The sequence below is a fragment of the Nothobranchius furzeri genome, chromosome 14 (assembly GCF_043380555.1).
Source record: "Nothobranchius furzeri strain GRZ-AD chromosome 14, NfurGRZ-RIMD1, whole genome shotgun sequence".
Classification (NCBI taxonomy): Eukaryota; Metazoa; Chordata; class Actinopteri; order Cyprinodontiformes; family Nothobranchiidae; genus Nothobranchius; species Nothobranchius furzeri.
Window position 1 is genome coordinate 25,941,824 of NC_091754.1, and position 21,632 is coordinate 25,963,455.

A 21,632-nucleotide genomic window follows, 5' to 3' on the forward strand; every position below is an offset into this window, starting at 1 on the left:
ATTATTTTTAAAACGATTATTCTGACGATTTTTTTATCGAATAGTCGACTATTCTAATGACTATTTAGACAATTAATCTAATGATCATTTTTCTATTGCACTGTTAATAAAAACCAAAAAATCTCTAATAAATTCCTCAAAAAAATTGATTAATTGTTACTGTAAGAGAATAAACACTACATGCCTTCCATTTTGTATAACACTGCTTTTATTGTGTTGCGGTTGGTTATGTTCTGGTGACATGTAGAACTTGGGAGTGCAGGCTGCTGCCTGAGAGGTGGCTGGAGCCAGAGTGTCTCCATGCTGCTTTGTTTTGGTCACTTATATGTGTGAGGCGAGTGGTGTTACGACTCTTCCTGGGGAGTTTGGCTCGTGTGCAAAAAGGAAGGGACAATAACACGGGATTTAAAAGTTAAAATGATGATCAGGTTTATTTACAAGTACAAAAAAACATAAATCTCTCCATCCACAGGTTGGGAATAATAAAACTAATTCTGCCTGTGGGGAATTAAAACAAAAGTACAAATAAGTAGGGATGTCCCACTGGGCAAAGATTACTGGGTTCTGGACCAAAATAAGGATCTCCAAAGATCCAAACTCTAAACTGGGTGGTTAAACCAAACTCAAGGTGATATTTTAAACTAAACCGAAAACCCACAACACTCTAAATGTAATAAAAGGAAGATCTACACCACAAAAAGATGAACTCTAAACCAAAACTTAACAGCGTATCCAAACGCAAGGAGCTGTTAGCGAAAATGCTAACAGTAGCTTTACCAATGTTAAGTTCAAGTTAACCAGTTTAAATAAACCAAAAACACCCAGCAGCAAACAGACCAGCACAGAGGAGAGACTGCTACCACAAAAACAGCTCTCCTAATGTCTGAAAGAAGCTCATTTATGAAGGGAGAAACGCTCCCGGTGATTTTCTACATCTGCAGTAGAGACGAAGCAGCGCATCTGACCCCGGAAGTTGTGGTCCGTTGCCGGGAGACGAAGGCGGGCAAAACAGGAAAGGAATCTCGTAGCGGACGGACATTGTTTCGGGTCTTCGGTATTTGGTGGAGATGTTATTGAAGGCGGAGAAGAGGGCGAACTAGAGGAGGAAAAACAGGCAGATTCCACCTCTATTTACAAACTCCTGGGGATGCAACAAGTGGGTGTGGTGCGTCAACTACCGGATCTGACATCGACAAATTTTTAGAATCGAGCCGTCAACGTCATCGAGGCTTCGCTACAGCCCTACCTGGGGAGTGTTGCAAAGCAATTCCCCGCCAGGACAACAGATGGCGTAGCGCTGTTCTGTGGTATCCAGTCATGTATCTGGTCCAAGATGGTGTGTTCATATTGTGGTTTTTTATTTTTTAGTATTCAAGAGATTTTTTTCACACGGACAAATTTGTTCCTCATTCTCCTTTACCTCTTCGTGCGCTCGCCACCTCTAAACCCACGTTTCCTGTCATTTCCGTCCACAAATAAAACGCTTGCTGCGCATCTTTTCACTCCTCCAGTCATGGGGGAATAAAACTTTCATATTTTAGAGTTTTTCTGCAAGGTATTCTTCAAGCTGCTCCATGTCTGCCACTAGATATCCTCAACTCTGTTTTTGAGGGCACAATGGCTGCGCTGTAGACGACAGCAGAGATATCCTCGACTCATTTTTCGAGGGCACAATGGCTGCGCTGTAGACGACAGCAGCATCCTGACCAATCACAAGCTTGCGTTCTCCATCTCGACGGATGGATGTTTAGAAAAGAGAGCTCGACTCCATCCGTCCTTACGAGGGCTCTCCAACAGGCTCGCAAGGACAGATAATAGTGTTGCGTGAGTCCGTCCCGACGCAGACGGAGAAGTATAAATTAGGCTTTAAACATGCAGGAAACATGCTGGAATCAGACTGCAGCACCAGGTATGTCCGTTCAACCGACCAGATGGCACTCTGAAGCTGCAAGTGGAACTTTCTGTCCACAGGGGGCGATCGTCGCTGGGTGGCCTTTTATTGACCCTGTAAACGGTCATTTTAGCACACACTGGCTCAAGAAAAGGATGTAAAAATAAAAAAGGTGCAAAGTATTCCCATAACTGGATAAAAAATCTGAATTAAGTGACTTTTGTAGAATTAAACTCGAGTTTCATGTAGAATTTGACATTTTATTTCTTGTAAATGACAGAAATAGACTGGCAGTGGAACCCCTTTATGTGAACAGTAGTCAGAATAGTGTCTCTGTTCATCACATTTGTGCACTTTTCCATGTTCCTTTCTTGTAGGTCTTAAGTTCTTGAAAAGTTCTGCTGATGGGAGCACTTTAGAAAGATCACACAGGAAGTGAGATAATGACTTTTCCAGCTGACGTTAACGTGTACAAATCTTTTTAACAACCTAGTGAGTCTAAAAATGCAACTAACAGACTTATGACTTAGGAGGTAGAGGACATAAAATCCTATAATTGCACAACTCATTGACCTGAGCAGCGTGAGGCAAATTAACTCATCATCATCATCATCACAGCTGGATGGGCGTGCTCGTTGCTTCTCACTGGTTTTTGGGAGTCGTTGCTTTATCGAATTTCCTCTGCAGTTGATCAGATCCGTATTTTGTGTTTGTTTTTTCTCGGTTTGTTTTGCTTTCTTATTTCTGTCTCTCAAAGCAGCTTTGGTTCACCAACCTTTATCTTCGTCGTTGCTCTTGAAGCTTCAGCGCTTTCATTTCAGTTTATTTGCGTCTGACTTTCATGTTTACAAGACCTACACTTTTATTTTTTCTATCTGTAACACTCGCTTTCGTTGCTCACGGGCTCTTGCCAAATCATTTAGTCACCGTTTGCTGTCTGGCAGTCTGTGTTTTTTCCTCTGCTTCCCATTTGGTTGTTTCCTTGTGTAGCGCCGTCCTCCACCTCCGCCTCTCCATCTGTGCCACGCATTTGTGTTGTTTGAACACAGTAAATGAAACCCACTTCCTGATTGCAACCAGGTGAGGCTAGAACACACACACACACACACACACACACACACACACACACACACACACACACACACACACACACTCCTGCTCCATATGCCTCGGGATACTTGCCACAGTGGGCTTTGGCAGCGACACGTGCGTTGACATTTGTTTCTTCACAACGTCACCACCAGGCGGCTACATGATTTCCTGTTTATTTCTCAATTAGTTTTTGGTTTAGTGTTATAATTGCTGTTATTTCCAGATGTTGAAAGCCACATTTTACTCAGAGCAACATTTAACCTCATTTGTGCTAGACATGTTGAAACTGATCCACAACAGATCACATGCTGATCCCCCCCCCAACCTGCCTGTGGCCTAAGGCTGAGCACACAAATTTGTAATCAGATTTGTGTATTTGTGCAGATGTTCAGGCCCACATCAGTTCTCAGTTTTATTTTTTCTCTCCCCACGCTGTTACTGCTCCCCGCGGTTCTGTCTCTTCCTGCTGTTTTCTTCTTGCTTGAACCGGGTCAGCAGGGTGAGCGTCTGTGTGGCCCAGAGGTCTGGTGAGGGGGCGGGCCGCAGGGGGACACCTGAAATCTCTCCTGCTGCACTCTGCAGGGCTCAGCGGCTTCAGACACAGGAAGCTGTAATTAGGACTAGTGGAGACTTGACACTCTTCTCTGCAGCTCTCTCTCTATTGGCATAAACTCACGCCCATTAGGAGACCTAAAGTCATAATTACGTGTGGCTGAGAGGTTTTCTCTCCTCTGATGTTGGACAATTTTATTGCTTCATTTATTCATCTTTGTTGTTTCACACAATCTGTCAGTGAGCCAAACAGTTTGTACACCAGAGCTTTATCAAAGCTGTTTTGGGGAGGCATTATTACGACAGGCATTATTATGGTTTTTGTATAATAAAAAATGTGCTGGTTTTAAAGTAAACTTAAATGAATCCGTAGAAAAACATGTACAAGTTAGCATGCAGGACTTTGGCAGGATTGTGCAGACTCTTCAAGTATGTCTTCATTGCATCCCTTGCATTTCTAGAATGATGAACTTCATCTCTCCAGTAGGCTCATCAATTCTTTCATTTTAAGTTCAGATGTATGCCTTTATGTGCCTTTTGGACCCAATTTAAAGAGTAAAAATAAAAAATCATGAAATAAATGAATAATTTTAGCATTCTTTTAATAAAAAAATAGAATAAAGCAAATAGAAAAAAGATATTTTGTTGGCCTTGAAGGATTTGAGCTCTTATGTTGAAAAAATGTACACACCCTTGTCTAATACTATAAAAGCATGGCAGTACCCAGGATACAAATTACATAGAGGCTTCTGGGGGAGCCCAGTGAGACAGGGTGGGGGGCTGTATTCTTGCCTTGGTCCCTGAAATGCCTTGAAACGACCCTGGATGTGGGACTGAGTTTTGAAAGTGATTTGAATTGTATCAAATATATAAAAATTACATGCTTATAAATTATTGCTTTAGAAAGTTAAAAAGGTGTAGTGGGATTAATCTACCTACATTTTCCTTTTTAAACACTTAGTTTAGTTTTCTTGTTTTTTATTTGACAAATTTTCTGTCCAGTCTGCCTCTGACCTTCCTGCATCTACTCTCTGTCCTCCAGAAAAACTGCTGCCTGGCTTCCTATATGTTAACCTCATCAATTACTTTTGAACTAAGCAGATCAAAGCAAAAATAGCGAAGTGTGCACCGCGCTCTGGGTGCACCAATGAGGTGAAGTCACCGGAGCACAACACAAGTAATGCGTTTCGCTCCAATAGCAGCGAAGTGCATCAGTCACAAATAAGACAGAAAGCACCAAAGGATATGAGCTGGCATAAACAATTGTGCGTTAATTATATTTTTGGGGGTGGCAACACTGAGAATGTGGCCGTGTGTAGGACGCAGCTGCCTGGAGCCCATCAACAATCAGGGCTCTGCGTCCTCTTCACTCAAAAGAATCCCCGGAGAATTCACATAAATAATGTAATCTAGGTAGAACCAGAAACATTTTTTAGTCTCCCCCTGGGTGTGTATGTTGAGGGCTTCCAGGGGAGCCCGTCGTTCGAGTCAGCTGGGCTCCCCTTTTAATTTGAACCCTGGCAGTACCTGTAAATGGTAGACTACACCTAATGGCTGATTTATACTTCTCCGTCTGCATGGGTACAGAGACACGCAACGCCATTATGTATCGGCACAAGGGCTATCCGACAGCCTCACAGAGACTGACAGAGACCTTTCCAAATTTTTAACTATCCGTTGGAAGTGATGGAGACCGCGAGTGTTTCTCAATGTCAAAGAATCTCACCTTGATGCCTTGGTCCTGACCATCGACATAAATATATGGACAATGGGTTTCCATAGGCTCCAATAACACGTTTTTCTGCTAAAATGGGAGGTGGCCACCACCGCCATTTTGACCGTGTCACAGGTTCCGTCCAGCCCAGACAATTCCATAAAAGGGAAGAGAGGTGGTGCTGAGCGGGCTGACCGCTGGGTAAAACCGGGTGGAACACAGAGGTCTCCCGAAAGCTGCTGAAAGCCTGCCGCCCGCGCAGCAGACAGAAGCCGCGATCAGACAGAGATGCGCCAAGCTGCGGGGAGGGGATAAGGGTGGAAAACATCGGTCTCCCGAGAGTTCCACAAGCCGATAGTCGGAACCCAGCTCCACCAACATGTTATATTTCAACCCATTTTCTAAAGTGCAGCATTATGTTAAATGCACTGGGTTTTACCCCATTACATTTAAATTTCATGGTTAAACAGTACATGTTAAAATCTAAGCTCAGCTCGGCAGTGACCTAAAATACATAAATATAATTTTACTTACCGAAAAAAATGAAGTGGAGACTCCTTGGACGCTCTATTAGTGCAATTAATGCCACATCAAGTCATTTTGTCCAACAATTGCGCAAAAAAATATCCAAAACAGAATACACAAACACAGAGACTCAAAATCCCGGAGCAGTTTCCAAGCCAGACCGAGGCTCTACTGAGGCCTTTCCACGGAGCTAGCTCTGCGGTCACGTGGGTCGGATGCTGATTAATTATACAGAATTTTAGGCTTTTAATACACTTAAACAGAAGAGTGAGAAAAAAATTCACCCCCCTCAGAGTTGTCATGAGTGTAAACTAGATCATTTAAACCAAAAACATGTTTTGGTACCAGGCTGTAAACATGTTTATTTCTGCTGTGAAATTGGTATTTTTAACATGGGAGTCAATGAGGATTTGCTCGTTTCTGACACCAGCCCCCAGCGGATGAGGATGGAACTGCAATTTATTTCACTTCCGGGTTTGACTCAATTTCAGAGCTGCATTGTGGGGGGCCTGGTCCTGACCCAGTTGCCTAGGAACCGCCAAGGCATGTTCCAATGTTCATGTTTTACAGAGGCGTCTGTCTGTTTGTTAGCTGTTTAGCTAGCTGACCAAGGATACACAGTAGGTGTGTTGTTGCCTTCTCTTGGTCAAAAATTTCCCATAATACAGCGCGGTATTTTCAAAAGGATGGCAGATCAGGAGCCAGCAGCTACTTCGGGGGAAATTTCCAGTTTTAATTGTAGCTAGCGGGCTGATATGAATGTTTTTTAGATCCAAAGCAGTTGTCTGTTTGGTTAGTTGCTTAGTAGTTGCAGCTTTGTTGGCTAGCAGGTGCTAACTCGCTTACACATTTAATCTAACCAATATATACACAATTTAAAAAGTAAAAGGCTAATTTTACATCTATATTAAAACGCATGCGTTTAAAATATAACTTTACCTCATGCGTCATGTGAGCTACATCTGTTTAACGGTTTCTTTGACCACGGAAGGACAATGTCTTCGTAAGCAAGGCGCCTGGCCTACCAAGGCACTGCCTTGAAATGGAGAAACACCCCACAAGTTTTGTGATTGGTCAGGATGCTGCTACCTTTAAAGAGCAAGTCACCCCCAAATCAACTTTTTTTGCTGATAAATTCTATAAATGAGTGTCTAATCGTGCTGTAGACATGTGTAGTCAATAATTTGGCACTTTAGGGCATCTTAGTTCAAATTAATATATTCTGCCAAAAACTGAGTGTTGCACCGTCATTAGGTAAAAACTCTACACTACATTTGAATTTAAATCTAACATCGCTATTGGCTAATAGGTACACTATGATGTTAGCTGCTACATTATGATGTCACAATGTTGTTGTAAGCCTGTGTGTGTGTTTGCGTGTGTATTTGTTAGCAGCTCCGCCCTCTCGGTCCGCCAGACAACAGGATTTGTTGCATTTTTCAAACAGGAAGTGGGAGTGGAGTAAGACTCTGGTAGTAGGTGACTAGCTCTTTAACTTTGTCGACAGAACCACCATTGCACCTTCAAAAAACTAAAGGGAGCCAAAGATATTTAGCAGCAGACATGGAACAGATTGAAGAAAGTCTTACACTACAAGTCCAAAGTTACTTATGTTTATTCACCCGTTAAAGGAGTGCGAACATACGCACAAGCGTTTTATTCGTGGACGAAAATGACGGAAAACGTGGGTTTAGAGGTCTTGACCACGTGAAGAGGTGGAGGAGAATGAAGGACAAATATATCAGTGTTAACAAGAATCTGATAGTATACATGACTGTGGTGGCAGAATACCCCCAAATAGCGCTACGCCCTCTTCTGTTGTGGCAGGGAATTGTTTTGCAACACTCCCCAGCTGATAGAGAAGTCTGAAAGGGAAACTTCTCCATCAGTGCATGTGCGCGACTCCACTCTTGAGCCGACGAAAAAGTATAAATCAGCCGTAAGCCTTGGTGTTCAGTCCTTTTCAATTCTTTAGGATAATATGTCTGAGCCTGTTCTACTACTTTAATGAGAACCAGAGGTGCGACTTGGCCTATTATTGTGTAAACGGGTACCATGTTTCTGATACTTTAGAACGGAGGGAATGCCACAGGTTTATGTGCCATGTTTACTCAAATCTTTAGATTATCAAACTAATATTCAAGTTCCAATACCAATGTTACACTGCATTTGAGCAACTGAGTAGCGCTGTACTGTAGTTGTTGGTATTTGGCTGAAGGTGAGGAAGTGTTACCTTCAACCCCCTGACAGAAGTAGAATTTAAAGCTTGCTTTCAAATGATGGGATACAATTAAGCTTAACTGTTAACAAGGATTAAAGGTCATCTTCCTGTCTGTGCAACATCTAAATTTCATTTAATCTCATTTGATGAAGCGTTTCCTACTTGACTAGAACTGTCCTTTGGTTCTCAAGTTTTGATCATCGAAGCTGCAAAGAGGTCATTTATGTAAAATACAAGAAAAATGAAGGCATCTTGTCTCTGACACACACACACACACACACACACACACACACACACACACACACACACACACACACACACACACACACACACACACACACACACACACACACGCCCTCATGCCTGCATGTGTTCTCCTGGCTCCACTAACTGTTTCCACTCCTCCTTTCAGGGTCATGTTTATATCCAGGTGGACAGATGGATAAGAAAAATTAAAGCTTTACTTCAGGTAAAACTTTAAAGCTTTTGCTTTTTGGTTGTTTTTTAAAACTTCCTTGAGGGAGTAACTGAGTTTTGTTCTACAGGCCCTCCAGCTGACCTCTGGGCCCAGTCCTGGCTGCAGGGTTGCTGTGGTTGGTGGGCCAGCCCAGTCTATGTGAATGAGAGGTAATGATGTCTAAAATGAAGCAATGTTGGAAGAAGGTTCTGGTGGCCATGCTGGTCTGGGTACTGGTATTTCTCGCCCTATTATCCTACTTCCTGGATACTCATGCAGACGAAACTCTGACGTCAGCCGGCTCGGTGCTCTCTCAGCACCCAGACACACGCCGGCTGACCTCCCTACAAGCCTCCCATCATCAGCATGCCATCCCGGACTCCAGACCAGATAGATCTCTGAACTTTGGCCCAACATATCACAGAATAAAACCAGAACTGGGACCTTCTGCAACCCCAGAACCCATTGTGGAGGTGAACCGGAGCCCAGACAATGATCCGTACCTTACTTATAGCAGCCAGGAAGCAAACCGCCAGGACTATCTTGACCCACAGAGCCTAGCTGCCTGGTCCTCCTTTGGCACAGAGAATGTGGACTCCTATTCAGATCCTGCCTTCCGGAGTCGTGAGAGAACCACTCAGATCAAAGACCATTTGAACCGTGTTGATGCCACTTATCACCAAGATGGTGAAGAGGAGGAGAATGATGACGAGATGGAAAACATACAGACAGCTAAAGCAGACAGGAGCAAAATTAGAGCTGCTAAGCTAGACGAATATTATTCCTACAAGTCTGAGTCTCTGATGCAGGGGCTGTGGAAGGGCCGCGTGTCCTTCAGCATGCTGAGCCCCCGTCTGCAGCGGGCCTTCAAGGCCTACATGAACACGAACAAGCATGATGTCATTTATGAAGGACATCGCACAACCTCACTGACAGCCAAGCAGCTGCTCTGTCAGATGAAGGCCCAGGCCAAACTGAGAACAGTAGACGGGATGGAGGAGCCGTTCCGCTCTTTGGGATGGATGGATATTGTGCCGTCACTTCCTCTGGAGCAGCTCGGCAAAGGACTGAAGAACAACTTCAAGAGCTGCGCAGTGGTCACGTCTGCTGGTGCCATCCTGCGCTCGCGACTGGGGAAAGAAATCGGTAAGTGATAACTTGTTCATGCTTTTATTTTGTTGGTCCTTTTATAAATGAAGTTTTTCCTCTTGTTGTGAGCTGCATCATCTAATTCTGCAGTGGTTAAATGTTGCCAAATGGCATTACGCTCCAACTATGGAGTTTATAGTCATCAGGCTTCATTTGGATTTAGGTTTTTGACAATCCTTCAAATCTCTTTACTTCTCATCTCTGTACTGTACCTTAATGTGGGTACTTATTTGTTGTACTTAATGTGAAGCAAGAAACATCAATGTAGTCGATTTGAGTAAAACAAGATGCTTTCACCTGTCAAGGACACCAGGGAGCATCTGAAATGGATTAATGTTACTAAGATAAATAAGAAAAAAACAAATTCGCGCAAGTTATCAAGCAAATCTGTGGATTAGGTTTTAAATCCTTGTTGATGCAGCTGCAGCATCTCTGCTAGTCTTGAGCGATGCCCATTTTTTTATAATTTGAATGTAAAATGGGAAATTTTGCAGATTAATTTTGTTACATATTCAAACATCAATGGAAATGCAGTAAACACGGAAAATCGTTTGATTCCAACGAGCTGTAATAGTTGAATTCTTTTGTTTTCTTTTGCACATCCTGAGTTTCCGAGGTGTTCTTCAGGCATTTGGAAGGTTGTTGAGTTCATTGTAATTCATCTTTGACTTGTTTTACTGGCAACATCATTCCACACTGCTTACATAATATTGGAATCATGATTTAAGGGAAACCAGCATGTCTTAAGTTTGGTTATTGTGTATCAGCAAGGTCCACCTTATACGCAGCTTTCTATAAACCAGCTCTTCCTGTTTATCAGAGAGCGACCCTTCTTCTGTCTCAACACAACTTAGCTACAAAGTTGTCCTCTACTCATCTAGTTTTGTGATCTTTTTAACGAAAAGAAAAAACTATCAAAAGTTTAGCCTCTTTGTTCCTTTTTGAATTTATCCTGTTGGTGTAAAAATACTATTCGATGTTGAAATACTGTAGATTCAACACAAAGATAGGAACTTTCTGTATGTTTAAACACAACCGTAGCTGGTTGGGTGGCTTATTTATGCCGAATTGGGCGCTAGACAGTGTAACAGTATTGCCACTATAATGGGCTCACTCTCCAAACTCAAATGGAGTCAACGCAGAGTGGGCGACAATGCCCATTGTTTTGTGCAGCCTATGGTTGCAACAACCGACGCACTATTGAAAACCGATCACGTGGGATTACTAAAAACTTTTCCAGCCTACCTGTTAGGATCTTATATTTGATTTAATTAGTTAAATTATGTTTTAATTATTACTATATGTCTGACTTTCTGAAAAATAAAATGTTTTAAGTTGGGTAAGCACCCTCCTCAGTTGAAACGAGTGCACTAGATGCAAATAGGGACCCATCCAAGATGGCGGCCCACTCCTAAGCCAGCTCCAATAGACAGCTGCAGTACACAGGGAGTCTACTTATATGATGTCTGTGGATCCAACACCTTCTAGCATGGTAGTTAGCTATTTTCTGCACTAGGGTTGCTATCGGCTAGCACCCAGAGACAAAAAATGCTGTGATGCTAATTGGCCAGCTGTGCTTTCCCCAGTGCCCCAGGAGTGATAGTGTGTGTGTGTGTGTGTGTGTGTGTGTGTGTGTGTGTGTGTGTGTGTGTGTGTGTGTGTGTGTGTGTGTGTGTGTGTGTGTGTGTGTGTGTGTGTGTGTGTGTGTGTGTGTGTGTGTGTGTGTTACTCTTCTCCCTTCATGAAAGGGAGGGTGGCGCCTCAGTGCCACCACTGTTGTGAGGCCTTTTTCAGTCACGTTTCCTTTCCTTAAGGGATCCACAAACCTGCGTATGTCTTGATTGACGTTTGTTCTGCTCGTGTTTTCTGTTGCTTTCACAGATGAACTCATCAAACCGACTGTGTGTTTGCTTGAGTGCGTGCCTAATAGGTTGCATGTCTTTTTTTGCATGCGTGCGTTTTTGGGTAGTAGACTTTTGGCGGCTCTCCGGTGAGCGGGGAGAGTGTGAACTCAACGACAGATGGCTCACTAGGAAAAGCAGAACCCCCTCTGGTATCCAATCAGGCTTCTTCACATCACACATAGCTCGCTTCCTTTGCATTCATATCAGAGTTTATCTGTTTGGAGGGAACGCTGAAATAAACATGACAATTTGAGCTTTATAACGTCATTTCTGTAAGGTTTGAGCTTAATGTAAAGGGCTATTGCTTTATATAAGGTTGTCCTTGAGAATAGGAGAGACTGAAATGGTTTCTATGAAAATCAGATGCAGGTAATGGGAAGCTGCATTTGCACTTGACACTGTGGTCACAGTGGAATTAACTTGTTGTGCTGTGTCAGTGGAAACATCAGTCTTCCTGCTTTAGACGGTCAACACTCTCCACACTCCTTTATGTGAAGTAGCTTGAAGGCACTAACAGGTTCTCTGCAAATCCCCTGAAATGCTGACTAAATGTGGATTTGAGAGCACCTGAAAGTCTGTAAAAGCACATTTACTGTCACTTATTTATTTAAAGCTTTTTTAGCTTTCTGCTCTGTGATGTGACAGATTCACATCCACAAGCAAAGGAAGTCGATCTCTCCCTGCTGTCACAGATCAGTTAAAGATATTTGTCAGATTCCATGAAGACATTTTAAAGAAGGAAGATCAGTGAGTAAATATTGATGATTCTCCTCAGCGAGAGCTGTCACATGGATGTTAATAACGTATAACAGCAGGTATTGGTTCAGAGTTTCGTCATCCTTGGGTTCGATTCTCTAAAAGGAGAAACAAAGACGACTCCAGATGCATCCTGAAGAATAGGGCAGCTGCTTTAGAGACAGCGTCAGGTTTAGCTTTGACAACTGCTTTGATGTTCTCTTTGCTTCTGTCTATAGTAAAAACGAGACGCTGCATCACCTGCATGATTATTGAGATTTATTCTGATTCAGGATGAGAATCTGCTCTATTTTCTGTGCCACATGCAGATAATTTGGCATTTAGATTTAGGCGTTTTCACTGGCTGAGGGCCAGATGTGTAGGCCAGATGTGTGGGCTTCATCACTCAGGACTGGGTTTTGTGTGACGTCTGGATGTGTGACGGTGTGTGTCTGCCACCACCTGGTCAACAGAGAAAATGCCATCAGTTCAGCTCTAGAAGGCAGATCCACATTTTTGCTGCAAACAAGCAAATGTTCTTTAGTGGAATTTCTGATTTTCTTTTGACAGAAACATTTGGGAGTCTTATTCTGTTTATTTAAAAGCTGGAATTTGCTTCAGTCTTACATGGTAAACAGGATAAAGGTCCGTATTAATGTTCAGAGTTACTTTGGAACTGTCGCCCTCTTGTGGTGTATTTATATTTGACAGAACTTTTTATTTTTTTACTATTTAATTTTTATTTCTTTAGGAATAATCCCTTTGAGATCCGGATTCCCTTCTGGCAGAGAGAGCATCATAGTTGCACATAAAAAAACACAAGTTAAAGAGCAATAATTGGATTTGTGCATTCAGCATTCAAATAATCCTTAATCCCACTTTTAAAATCATCCATAATCGTGAGATAATCCAGTATAAGATGTCTCTGACTCTTAAGCCATGGGCGCAAATACTTTAAAAGGCACTATCACCATTACAGCTCCTTGTGAAGTTTTTTCATCAGGCAGTTAACCCCAGGTATTTGAACACTTTTATGATTTAATGTAATAATCATTTTTCTTTGATTCATAATTTCTTGATAAAGACAATTGCAGATGTTTTATAGCACTCTTTATAAAATGGCATCATCTGCACAATAATGAATGATTTATATGAATGTTGAAATAAAGTTGGACCCAATGTGGATCCCTGGGGGACGCCTTTATAAGTATTGGAGGTGCTAAAGAACCTTTGTTCTTGTCTGATGTGCTGTTAGAATAAATTAAACCATCAACTTCAGATTTCTCATTTTAACATTACAACATTGATCTTTTTTTTGTGTGTCTTTGTGACATCATATATCAATCTTCAACTTTATAGTGATGGGAAAAAGGTCTGACATTTCACCTCCAGTTTTTTGCCTGGATGAAGATGAAAAATCGTTGTGAATGTGTGTGATTCTGGTCTAGTTCTGTTGGAGAAAAACCTCGTTAATGATGCTTTATTGACTGAGAAGAGCAGCTCCTCCAGTTTTTGATGAAGCAGCATCACATCTGAGCTGAAGGATCATCCACTTAAATGTCAGATCGACACTAGAGCAAGACGACGTGAGTTGATGGATCGATCAGCAAACAAGCTGAGATGTGTTTGGAAATGTCAGACTTTTCTTTTTGTTGAACTGTGGAAAAAAATTATCAAAAAAAAACCTACTTAAAAAAATTATTTTATTTACTAATCAGTTATGTAACTTCACCACCGGAGAGCACTTCATTCCTGCTGTTGGCTGTTTCATCGCTGCAGCCACACATTTCCATACCGACCTTGACAAAAACGCTGCATCATGTTCAAGTGTTTGTCAGAGATTTGATGTTTGAACTGAAGCTCAGTGGCCTTATTTTTGCTTCCTAACTGTTCATGTTTGTATAGTAATAATAATAATAATAATAACAATAATAATAATGCGTCTACCTGAAACTCGGCTCAATTCATGCTTCATCTTTCAGACTCGCATGATGCAGTTTTACGGTTCAACGCTGCGCCTACAGAGGGTTACGAGCGAGATGTGGGGAACAAAACTACAATAAGAATAATAAATTCACAGGTAAGAGAGAGTCTGGCCTTGGACGCCTCAGCATAATCATAACATGCTACAGATGTATGAATCCATGTTTTATGTTCCAGATCAACGTTCAGGAAAAACAAGTTTATATTGTTGGAAATGAGATGATGGCGTCGTGCTTTGTGTTCATAGTTACCAAATGAATGTCTCATCTTATTTTCTCTCCGCAGATTTTGACAAACCCCAGTCATCAGTTCAACACCAGCTCCATGTTTAAGGATGTCGCCCTGGTGGCGTGGGATCCTGCGCCTTACGCCATCGACCTATACAAGGTGAGCCACTCGGGTGGAGGAGACACGATGGCTGCACCATCCTGACGGGTGGAAAACACTGGAAAGCCTTATGAGTATTTGTATGTGAATGTTCGTGCTCTCTCATGTTGCCATGGCAACAGTTGTGGTCATTTCTAACAGAGCTCAGAAGACTCCTGCTCTACCCCTCATCTTTTTCATGCATCCTTTGAATTTTTTTGTTGCAATCAAAGATCCTGCTGCTTTCTGATTTGTAATTAAAATATATTTGCATTTTTGCTGAAGCCGTGGGAAGCCCGCTCCCTGCCTGCTTTTAATTTAGTTGCCTGTTTTACGATGGAACATTAAAAATGCCCCCAGATATTAGTCACTTACTTTGTTCCATCTAATTTTGAGAAATAACTTTTATTCTTTACAGCATCAATCAGTCCAGTGCTGCTAGAGGAACCTTTCAGTTGTAAAACACAGAAACTTTAGAAGCATTTAGAGAAGGGTTAGCGTCAGGCTAATCAGAGGGAATTTAGGCACTTGATTTGTTGAAGGTTTATCTAAATCACAACTTTTCATAAGCGCCAGCCCTGTTTTCTGTGATTTTATCAAGTAATTCCACTTAAATGAAATAATTCAGATCATTTAAAGAAAGCATATCTGGGAGGGCAACCAACAATATCTTGACCTAGGTCTGTGTTACAGCAGCTGCTAATTTGCAAAGGTAGCAAAGGCACAGGAGTATTAACAAATGCTGCGTTCCATTCTTGCACCTGTACATGCTGCCAACAAGCACAACATTTGTATGGTTAAAAGAAACATGGTTGTCCCAGAAGCTGGAAGCGTTGCCATGGTGATGTTCCGTCCGCAGATCTCAGATGGCTTGGGCTGTTGGCTTCGTAAGTAATGTTGCGTACATGGTCGTCTGTGAAGCCGGGAACAGGTTCACAGCAAGGAGGTGCAGCGGGTCGTTTCACTGTATTCAAACGAGGATAACTGTCGTTAGCGCCAGAGCTTAATTTGTGCCTGTCTTATTTTGAAAGTACATGTCCGGTAACTGTCTGCTAGGATCCGGCATCTCAGTTTTTAAGCTAACTTTTTTAATGTAAATGTTGGGAATTGGGCAAGTGCTCTCCAGTGGTAAAGTTACATAACTGTCTACTCTACACAGAGGATAAGTCTGGATACTCAGAGGCAGAGAGCACCATGAGGGGCGGGACTAGCCAGCTAAAAAATAACCAATCAGGAAAAAGGCGGAAATGACAACTGTATCGCGCAACGCTGTAGTTTGTTAGTTTTAGTCAAAGATGGGGGTGGTATAACCCCACAAAGGTGCTATACAAAAACAGGCCATTTAATTATGTGGTTATTTGTAGAAGTTAGCTATAACCTAGCAACACTAAATCAACAGTATTTGAACGCTCCAACAAATCAGTGGATTAAGGTGTTCCATCAAAGTTCCATCTGCAGAGACCCGATCTTGAGCTCAGACCAGAGATGTGTGATCCAGACCATCTAGTCCAACATCACCTCACAAATGTTCTTCTGGGAGAATACAAACACTCCTAAACCTTGTTTACAGCCTTCTCAGAAGAATTAAAGCTGTTATAAATGCAACGATGGGCCAGTTTCACCTTAATCCCTGTAGATTAAAGGAACATGATGTCATGAGTTCATATGCAAACTTCCCAATACGTTTGACACAATACAAATAATCACTGATCTGTAGCGGTTCCAGCTCTGCATTTTACTTCATTTTTGCGTAAACAAGCATGTAAGAGACTCTGACAGCTGGCTGGATGCTGAATATAAACTCTAACTGGCTGTTTTTAAGACCACTGAGATCCACATAACTGTGGCTAATGGTTAGCTCATCTGCCAAACAACCATCTACGACCGGTCAGAGATAAATTCTTCATTAGCCTGTTGTTCTGTTGACTAAGATGAAAAAGATTGATCTTCTGCTCTGATGTGATCAGAGACTAAATTAAGATTCAGAAAGCAGTTTGTTTTTTGTTTCTGATTCCAGTGAGAGTGTGAACGGTGCATTAGGACAGGTGATGGATCTGAAGCACCAGCTTATCTGAAAAGATGAAAGAAAGGGTGCAGCAACTGCCTCACCAATTTAAACAGTTATAATTTTTATTTACATGATGTTGATGATGATTTCAAATGAAATTTTGTTTACCCTCCAGCCCACTAGTATTACTGAAAATATCACACATTTTGTGCTGTGGTTAAGGCTAGCTTCGTCCAGCTGAGGTTCCTTAGTAAGATAAACGCTTATGTCCCACCTGATCTTATGGTGACTTGTATCCATGATCTGATTTCCTCTCGTTTGGATTATTTCAATGCGCCGCTGTACATCAGATTACCACAGTATGCTGTAAAGCATTTACAGTGTGCAGAATGCAGCTTTTTTGATGGAGACAAGGAAAACTGCCCATTTTACTCCTGTGCTGGATGATCTTCACTGGCTTCTTTATCGATATATATTGTTAGTGGTTTTTAAATGTCTCCATGGGCCAGCTCCCTCATACCTGAGTGAACTTATTGAATCTTATGCTCCATCCAGATTGTTGAGATCAGCTGATCAGTCTAAGGGTGGTAGATCTTTTTCTGTGGTGGCTCCTGTGCTGTGCATTATTAGGCGTTATAGAAATAAAATTTGACTTATTGTTTTATTGACTGATGAGTTTTTGTTCTCCTCAGTGGTATGCCAATCCAGACTACAACCTGTTCGTTCCATATGTGGATCATCGATTGAGCCACCCGGACCAGCTCTCCTACATCCTTCACCCCAGCTATGTGTGGAAACTCTGGGATTTGATCCAGAGCAACACTCAGGAGAACATCCAGCCTAATCCTCCCTCATCTGGATTTATTGGTGAGTTTACACTCTGAGAGCCTAACTCCTCTCCTACAGTTTCCTCCATCCATTCATCGACTCGCTGCCTTATCAGACCTGCACACAGCTCAAATAAATAATGACTTCATTATGAATGTTGTTTTGGTTCAGACCTGTTTTCAGACTTCAGAGTCTTCCAGCCTGCAGCTAATGTTTGCTTTGGTCTCTGGTGCATCTTGCAGGAAATGGCAGAAGTGAGACACATCATCAGAAACACATGAGTGTGTTTATGCTTCAGACGTGATTTCTTATTTTTGACCATGTCTTTAGTTTCCTAATTCAGCCAAACACAAACATATTGACAGATTTCCAATCTGCAGCTAGTTTCACTCATGACGTAGACTTTAAAAAAAGCCTTTATTCCTTTTCAAACTCAGCCAAGTTGAAAATACTGTGAGGCGAATTCATAAAAGTAATCATGTCCAGCTTTCAGTACCTGTTTGCACACATAAGATGGTTTTATTAAAAGGTAAAAAAAAAAAAAAAGATCAATTCAAGATCAGCCAATAACGTTGTCTCTTGAGACGGGGCTTAATGTAGCTGATCTCAACAAGGGTCACCATTGAAAACACCTCCGTCACAAGAGGCGGGGTTGTTATTTTAGTGTTTGGATTCAGGAAGTTGCAGTTTATTGTAATGCATGTTGGACATTTTCTTGGTAAGCTAATAAACTACCACCATATGCAGATGTGAGCATAACCCAAACATGGCTGTTTACATAATAATCATCTGCAGCTGATTTTCTTTGTAAAGAGACATTTCATTTAGGATTTTCTAATTTCTATGCTTTTAAGAACTAAAGAAAATGTAATCCTTTTCAGTCTCCACATCTGCAGTTGAAAGCACATCTTATGGCCAGAAGGGGGCGGCATGGTGCATGTTATTTAAAAATGTCTTTTACTCAAAGGAGGTTTTAATAATTAAAAAATATCTATTTAAATAAGTTAAATCAAAAGTGCAGGGACAGTTTAATGTTGAGGAAAGGGGTGTTGGGGGGGGGGGGGGGGGGGCACGGGAGCATGAATAAATGAACGAGTAAAGCTGTGCTTATAAATGTGTTTGATGCAAAAAGATTCCTGCTCTAAACCAACACAGAGCTTTAGGTAATTTATTTATCATTTAAATCAAACTATTGCAGAATATATAGGAGCTGATAGCGCCGCATGCCCGGGTGCTTTCTGGGACTTGTAGGTCAAGTGGTATTTCAGCTGTACATCCACAGGCTGGTTAGAATATTATGATCCTGTTGGAGAGATTAAATAATTTAATGAACCACATTTGGCCAACAAACCTGGTGTTTTACAAATATTTAGAACTTCAGACTTCAGTGTTTTTATTGGCAGCATGAATCCTTTCTCGTGTTGCAAGTAGAATTTTTTTATTATGAGACAAATCCTCACGATGAACATGTACACAACTTGCATCCAGAGAAAACAGACTGGGTAACCGGACCAAGTAAATAGTTTAGGAGGAAAGATCAACAAATGACAAACAAGTGGAATTCATGCAGACCGTTTTAAATACAAGATGAAGGTTGGTGATTAGCGTTTACAACACTACAAAGCTAGAGTGAAGACGGGAAAAGGGACTTCCACTAAACTATGCATCAAAGCACAAATGTGGGATTGTTTCAAAATGATGGTCTTTCTATGTGAAAGCAACAGTGTTTACATGGGCTGAATCCTTGAACTTGCAGGTGCAGTTTTTCCAAGTAAAAACAAAACTTTGGTTTAAAATAAATAAATAAATAAAAAGCAACCAGATGTGCAACGTTTCTCTGCAACACTGAGAACAAAAATATTCCAGTCCAGCATAAAATTAACCACTTTTTGATTATATTTGTATATTTAACAAACTAAAAGACCAGAAACATGAACAGTGGCTGGAAACTTGCATCCACGTTTTATACTTTTGCATTAGTTTCACACAATGTTGCAAAAAACATTTAGAGGAGTCAAGTTCTGTCTGGTGAAAAGTTTGTGAGGACGAAACGAACACGCAACAACTTTAAGGTTTGTGCATAAATCCGTGGAATATGTTTCAGATTGACTGAGCCGGATGTCGTCGTTGTCCATCACCAGCGGAACAAAGCCAAGCAGCCAGAATCCAAAAACGTTTGGAAAGTCTTTCTGGAATAATAAAGTCATCCGGACTGCAAATGGTCCAGGAATGGTGGTGGTGGTGGTGGGGGGGGGTCCAGGTGTTGGCTTGTTGAGGAGGTGGGGGGGGAGCACATGTTAGTTGAGGTCATCAGTGGAGATCTGAGCCACCGTGTTGCTGTAGACTCTGCGGTTCAGAGGGATGACGGTCGTCTTGGAGGGCATGGAAATGTTGCCGTTCTCCGTCGACCAATGGGAACAGTGGAACAGAATCAGGAAACACCTGTAGAACTGGGAGGAACACGGACAGAGAACGTGATTAATGAACCTTTTCACTTTAAGGTAGTTAGGTTTTTTTTGTGTGTGTGTTTTCTGACCATCTTGTCTGGATTTACTTTTGAGACCGTTAAAACCTTTTTAGGGAATCAAACCACGTCCCCAGACTAAAGCGAGGAATCAGTTGGGTTACTTTCTTGCAGTAGCAACAGCGGTAGGGAAGCAGTGGAGATGGAGGAGAGTGGTAAACAGAATAACAACCACCAGGGAGAAAATGATAAACCGAAATCAGCAGGAGAGTGACAAGCAGCGAGGGAACACTGCACGACAGCTGCTCTTAGGAAGGAGCTCATGAAGGGAACACCAAGGCCCTTTTAAAAAAATCACCTTCAAGGACCCTTTCAGTCATCTCATGGAACGTGTTTTAACTCTGCACGTGTGATGCTTTTCACTGAAAGCTGAAGTTTAGCTTTCTATTATTTTTACACCTGAGAAGTGAGAAGTTTGGTTCAGATTTAAACTTTATTTATTTAAGCCAAAAACGAACCACTTCACATCTCCAGCTCTGGAAAGTGGCATAAAGTTATTTTTGTAAATATTTTTTCTTGCATTTTTTGCATAGAAACTCCGAAAGTTGGATGTGGATTTACACAAAAACTCACACTAATAGTATTCATTCAGCCTACTCTTGTTTTTTAGTAGGGCTGCAACAACGAATCGATACAATTCGATGAAGAAATGCGTTCGCAACGCTTTTCGCCATTGATTAGTTCAACTTGTTTTCATGTGCATCCTTTATGCAACAGCCAATGAGACTTCACAGAGTCTGATGCGGCTGCAGAGCAGACCGAGGCAGATCAGAACGAGAGACACAAATATGTTGCCCGTATAATTATTGTGTAATGAAGATGCTTTTCACTGGCGCACAATGTGCTAATCTAGGTGCTGTGGAGGAAAACGGAGAAACCAGCAAAGACACAGGGGCAGAAACAGTCCAAAGTTTGGTATCAAAAGTGTAACTACAAGCAGATTAGCTAATGCTAGAGGGTAGCTGGGTTCCGAAAAAGCAAGATAGTTGTGAAACTAAGAACATCTCAACTCTACAAGCGGAAGAGAAGTCCCCATCATCCTGTTCATTAGCTGTCTGCAGCGCTGCAGAGCAGAACCGGCGCCGCTGCAGTCAGGTTGCTGCTTCGAGTCTGCTTTGTCCAACGCTGCTGAAGGTGTACGGCAAGCCACTGTAGCATTTAACTCACAAACAAGTCTATCTGTGAACGTAATTTAAACTAGATTATTATTAACCCGTACATAATAGATATGTCACTATTACATTTTAAGCAGTAGAAATTAAATGTTAGCATTTCCAGTAGCTACTACTGAACATGTTGATGAAATGCATAAAATTTGACTGATCATAGTTTAATTGTGGATATATTGGGGTATTTTTAGGTGATAGCATGTTGTTTAGCACGCTATTGAACAGTTTTCTAGTTACAGTAAAGTAGTTTCCCTAGCAATGCTTAAATGTTCCCGTTTAATCTGATTAACCGAGTCGAGACCCCATCCGATTCATCAATGATCCAAAGAGTTGTTTGTTACAGCCTTACCTTCTAGATAAACTAAAATAACCTCCATACATGTGTTAAATGCAGCTGGTAGAGGCTGGTCTCACTTATTTTTACCTGACTTCTGCGTTAGTCTCGTTGGTTCAACAAACCTTCTCTTGAGACGTGCGCAGTCATGAGTTTGTTCTGTGTGACTCAAACCATTCA

General features: G+C 41.7%; 2 protein-coding genes across 2 annotated transcripts in view; one reads left to right on the forward strand and one right to left on the reverse strand.

Moving 5' to 3' along the window:
• Window positions 1-21,632, forward strand: part of st6gal2a (ST6 beta-galactosamide alpha-2,6-sialyltranferase 2a) — a 56,481-nt gene that overhangs the window by 29,924 nt on the left and 4,925 nt on the right. The window contains exons 2-6 of the mRNA XM_015966162.3: window positions 8,408-8,464; window positions 8,541-9,598; window positions 14,223-14,320; window positions 14,509-14,610; window positions 17,290-17,464. Coding sequence (XP_015821648.1) covers window positions 8,626-9,598; window positions 14,223-14,320; window positions 14,509-14,610; window positions 17,290-17,464 — 1,348 coding nt within the window. The 5' untranslated portion in view covers window positions 8,408-8,464; window positions 8,541-8,625. The remainder of the gene's footprint in view (window positions 1-8,407; window positions 8,465-8,540; window positions 9,599-14,222; window positions 14,321-14,508; window positions 14,611-17,289; window positions 17,465-21,632) is intronic.
• Window positions 18,659-21,632, reverse strand: part of tmtops2b (teleost multiple tissue opsin 2b) — a 53,045-nt gene continuing 50,071 nt past the window's right edge. The window contains exon 4 of the mRNA XM_015965567.3: window positions 18,659-19,875. Coding sequence (XP_015821053.2) covers window positions 19,723-19,875 — 153 coding nt within the window. The 3' untranslated portion in view covers window positions 18,659-19,722. The remainder of the gene's footprint in view (window positions 19,876-21,632) is intronic.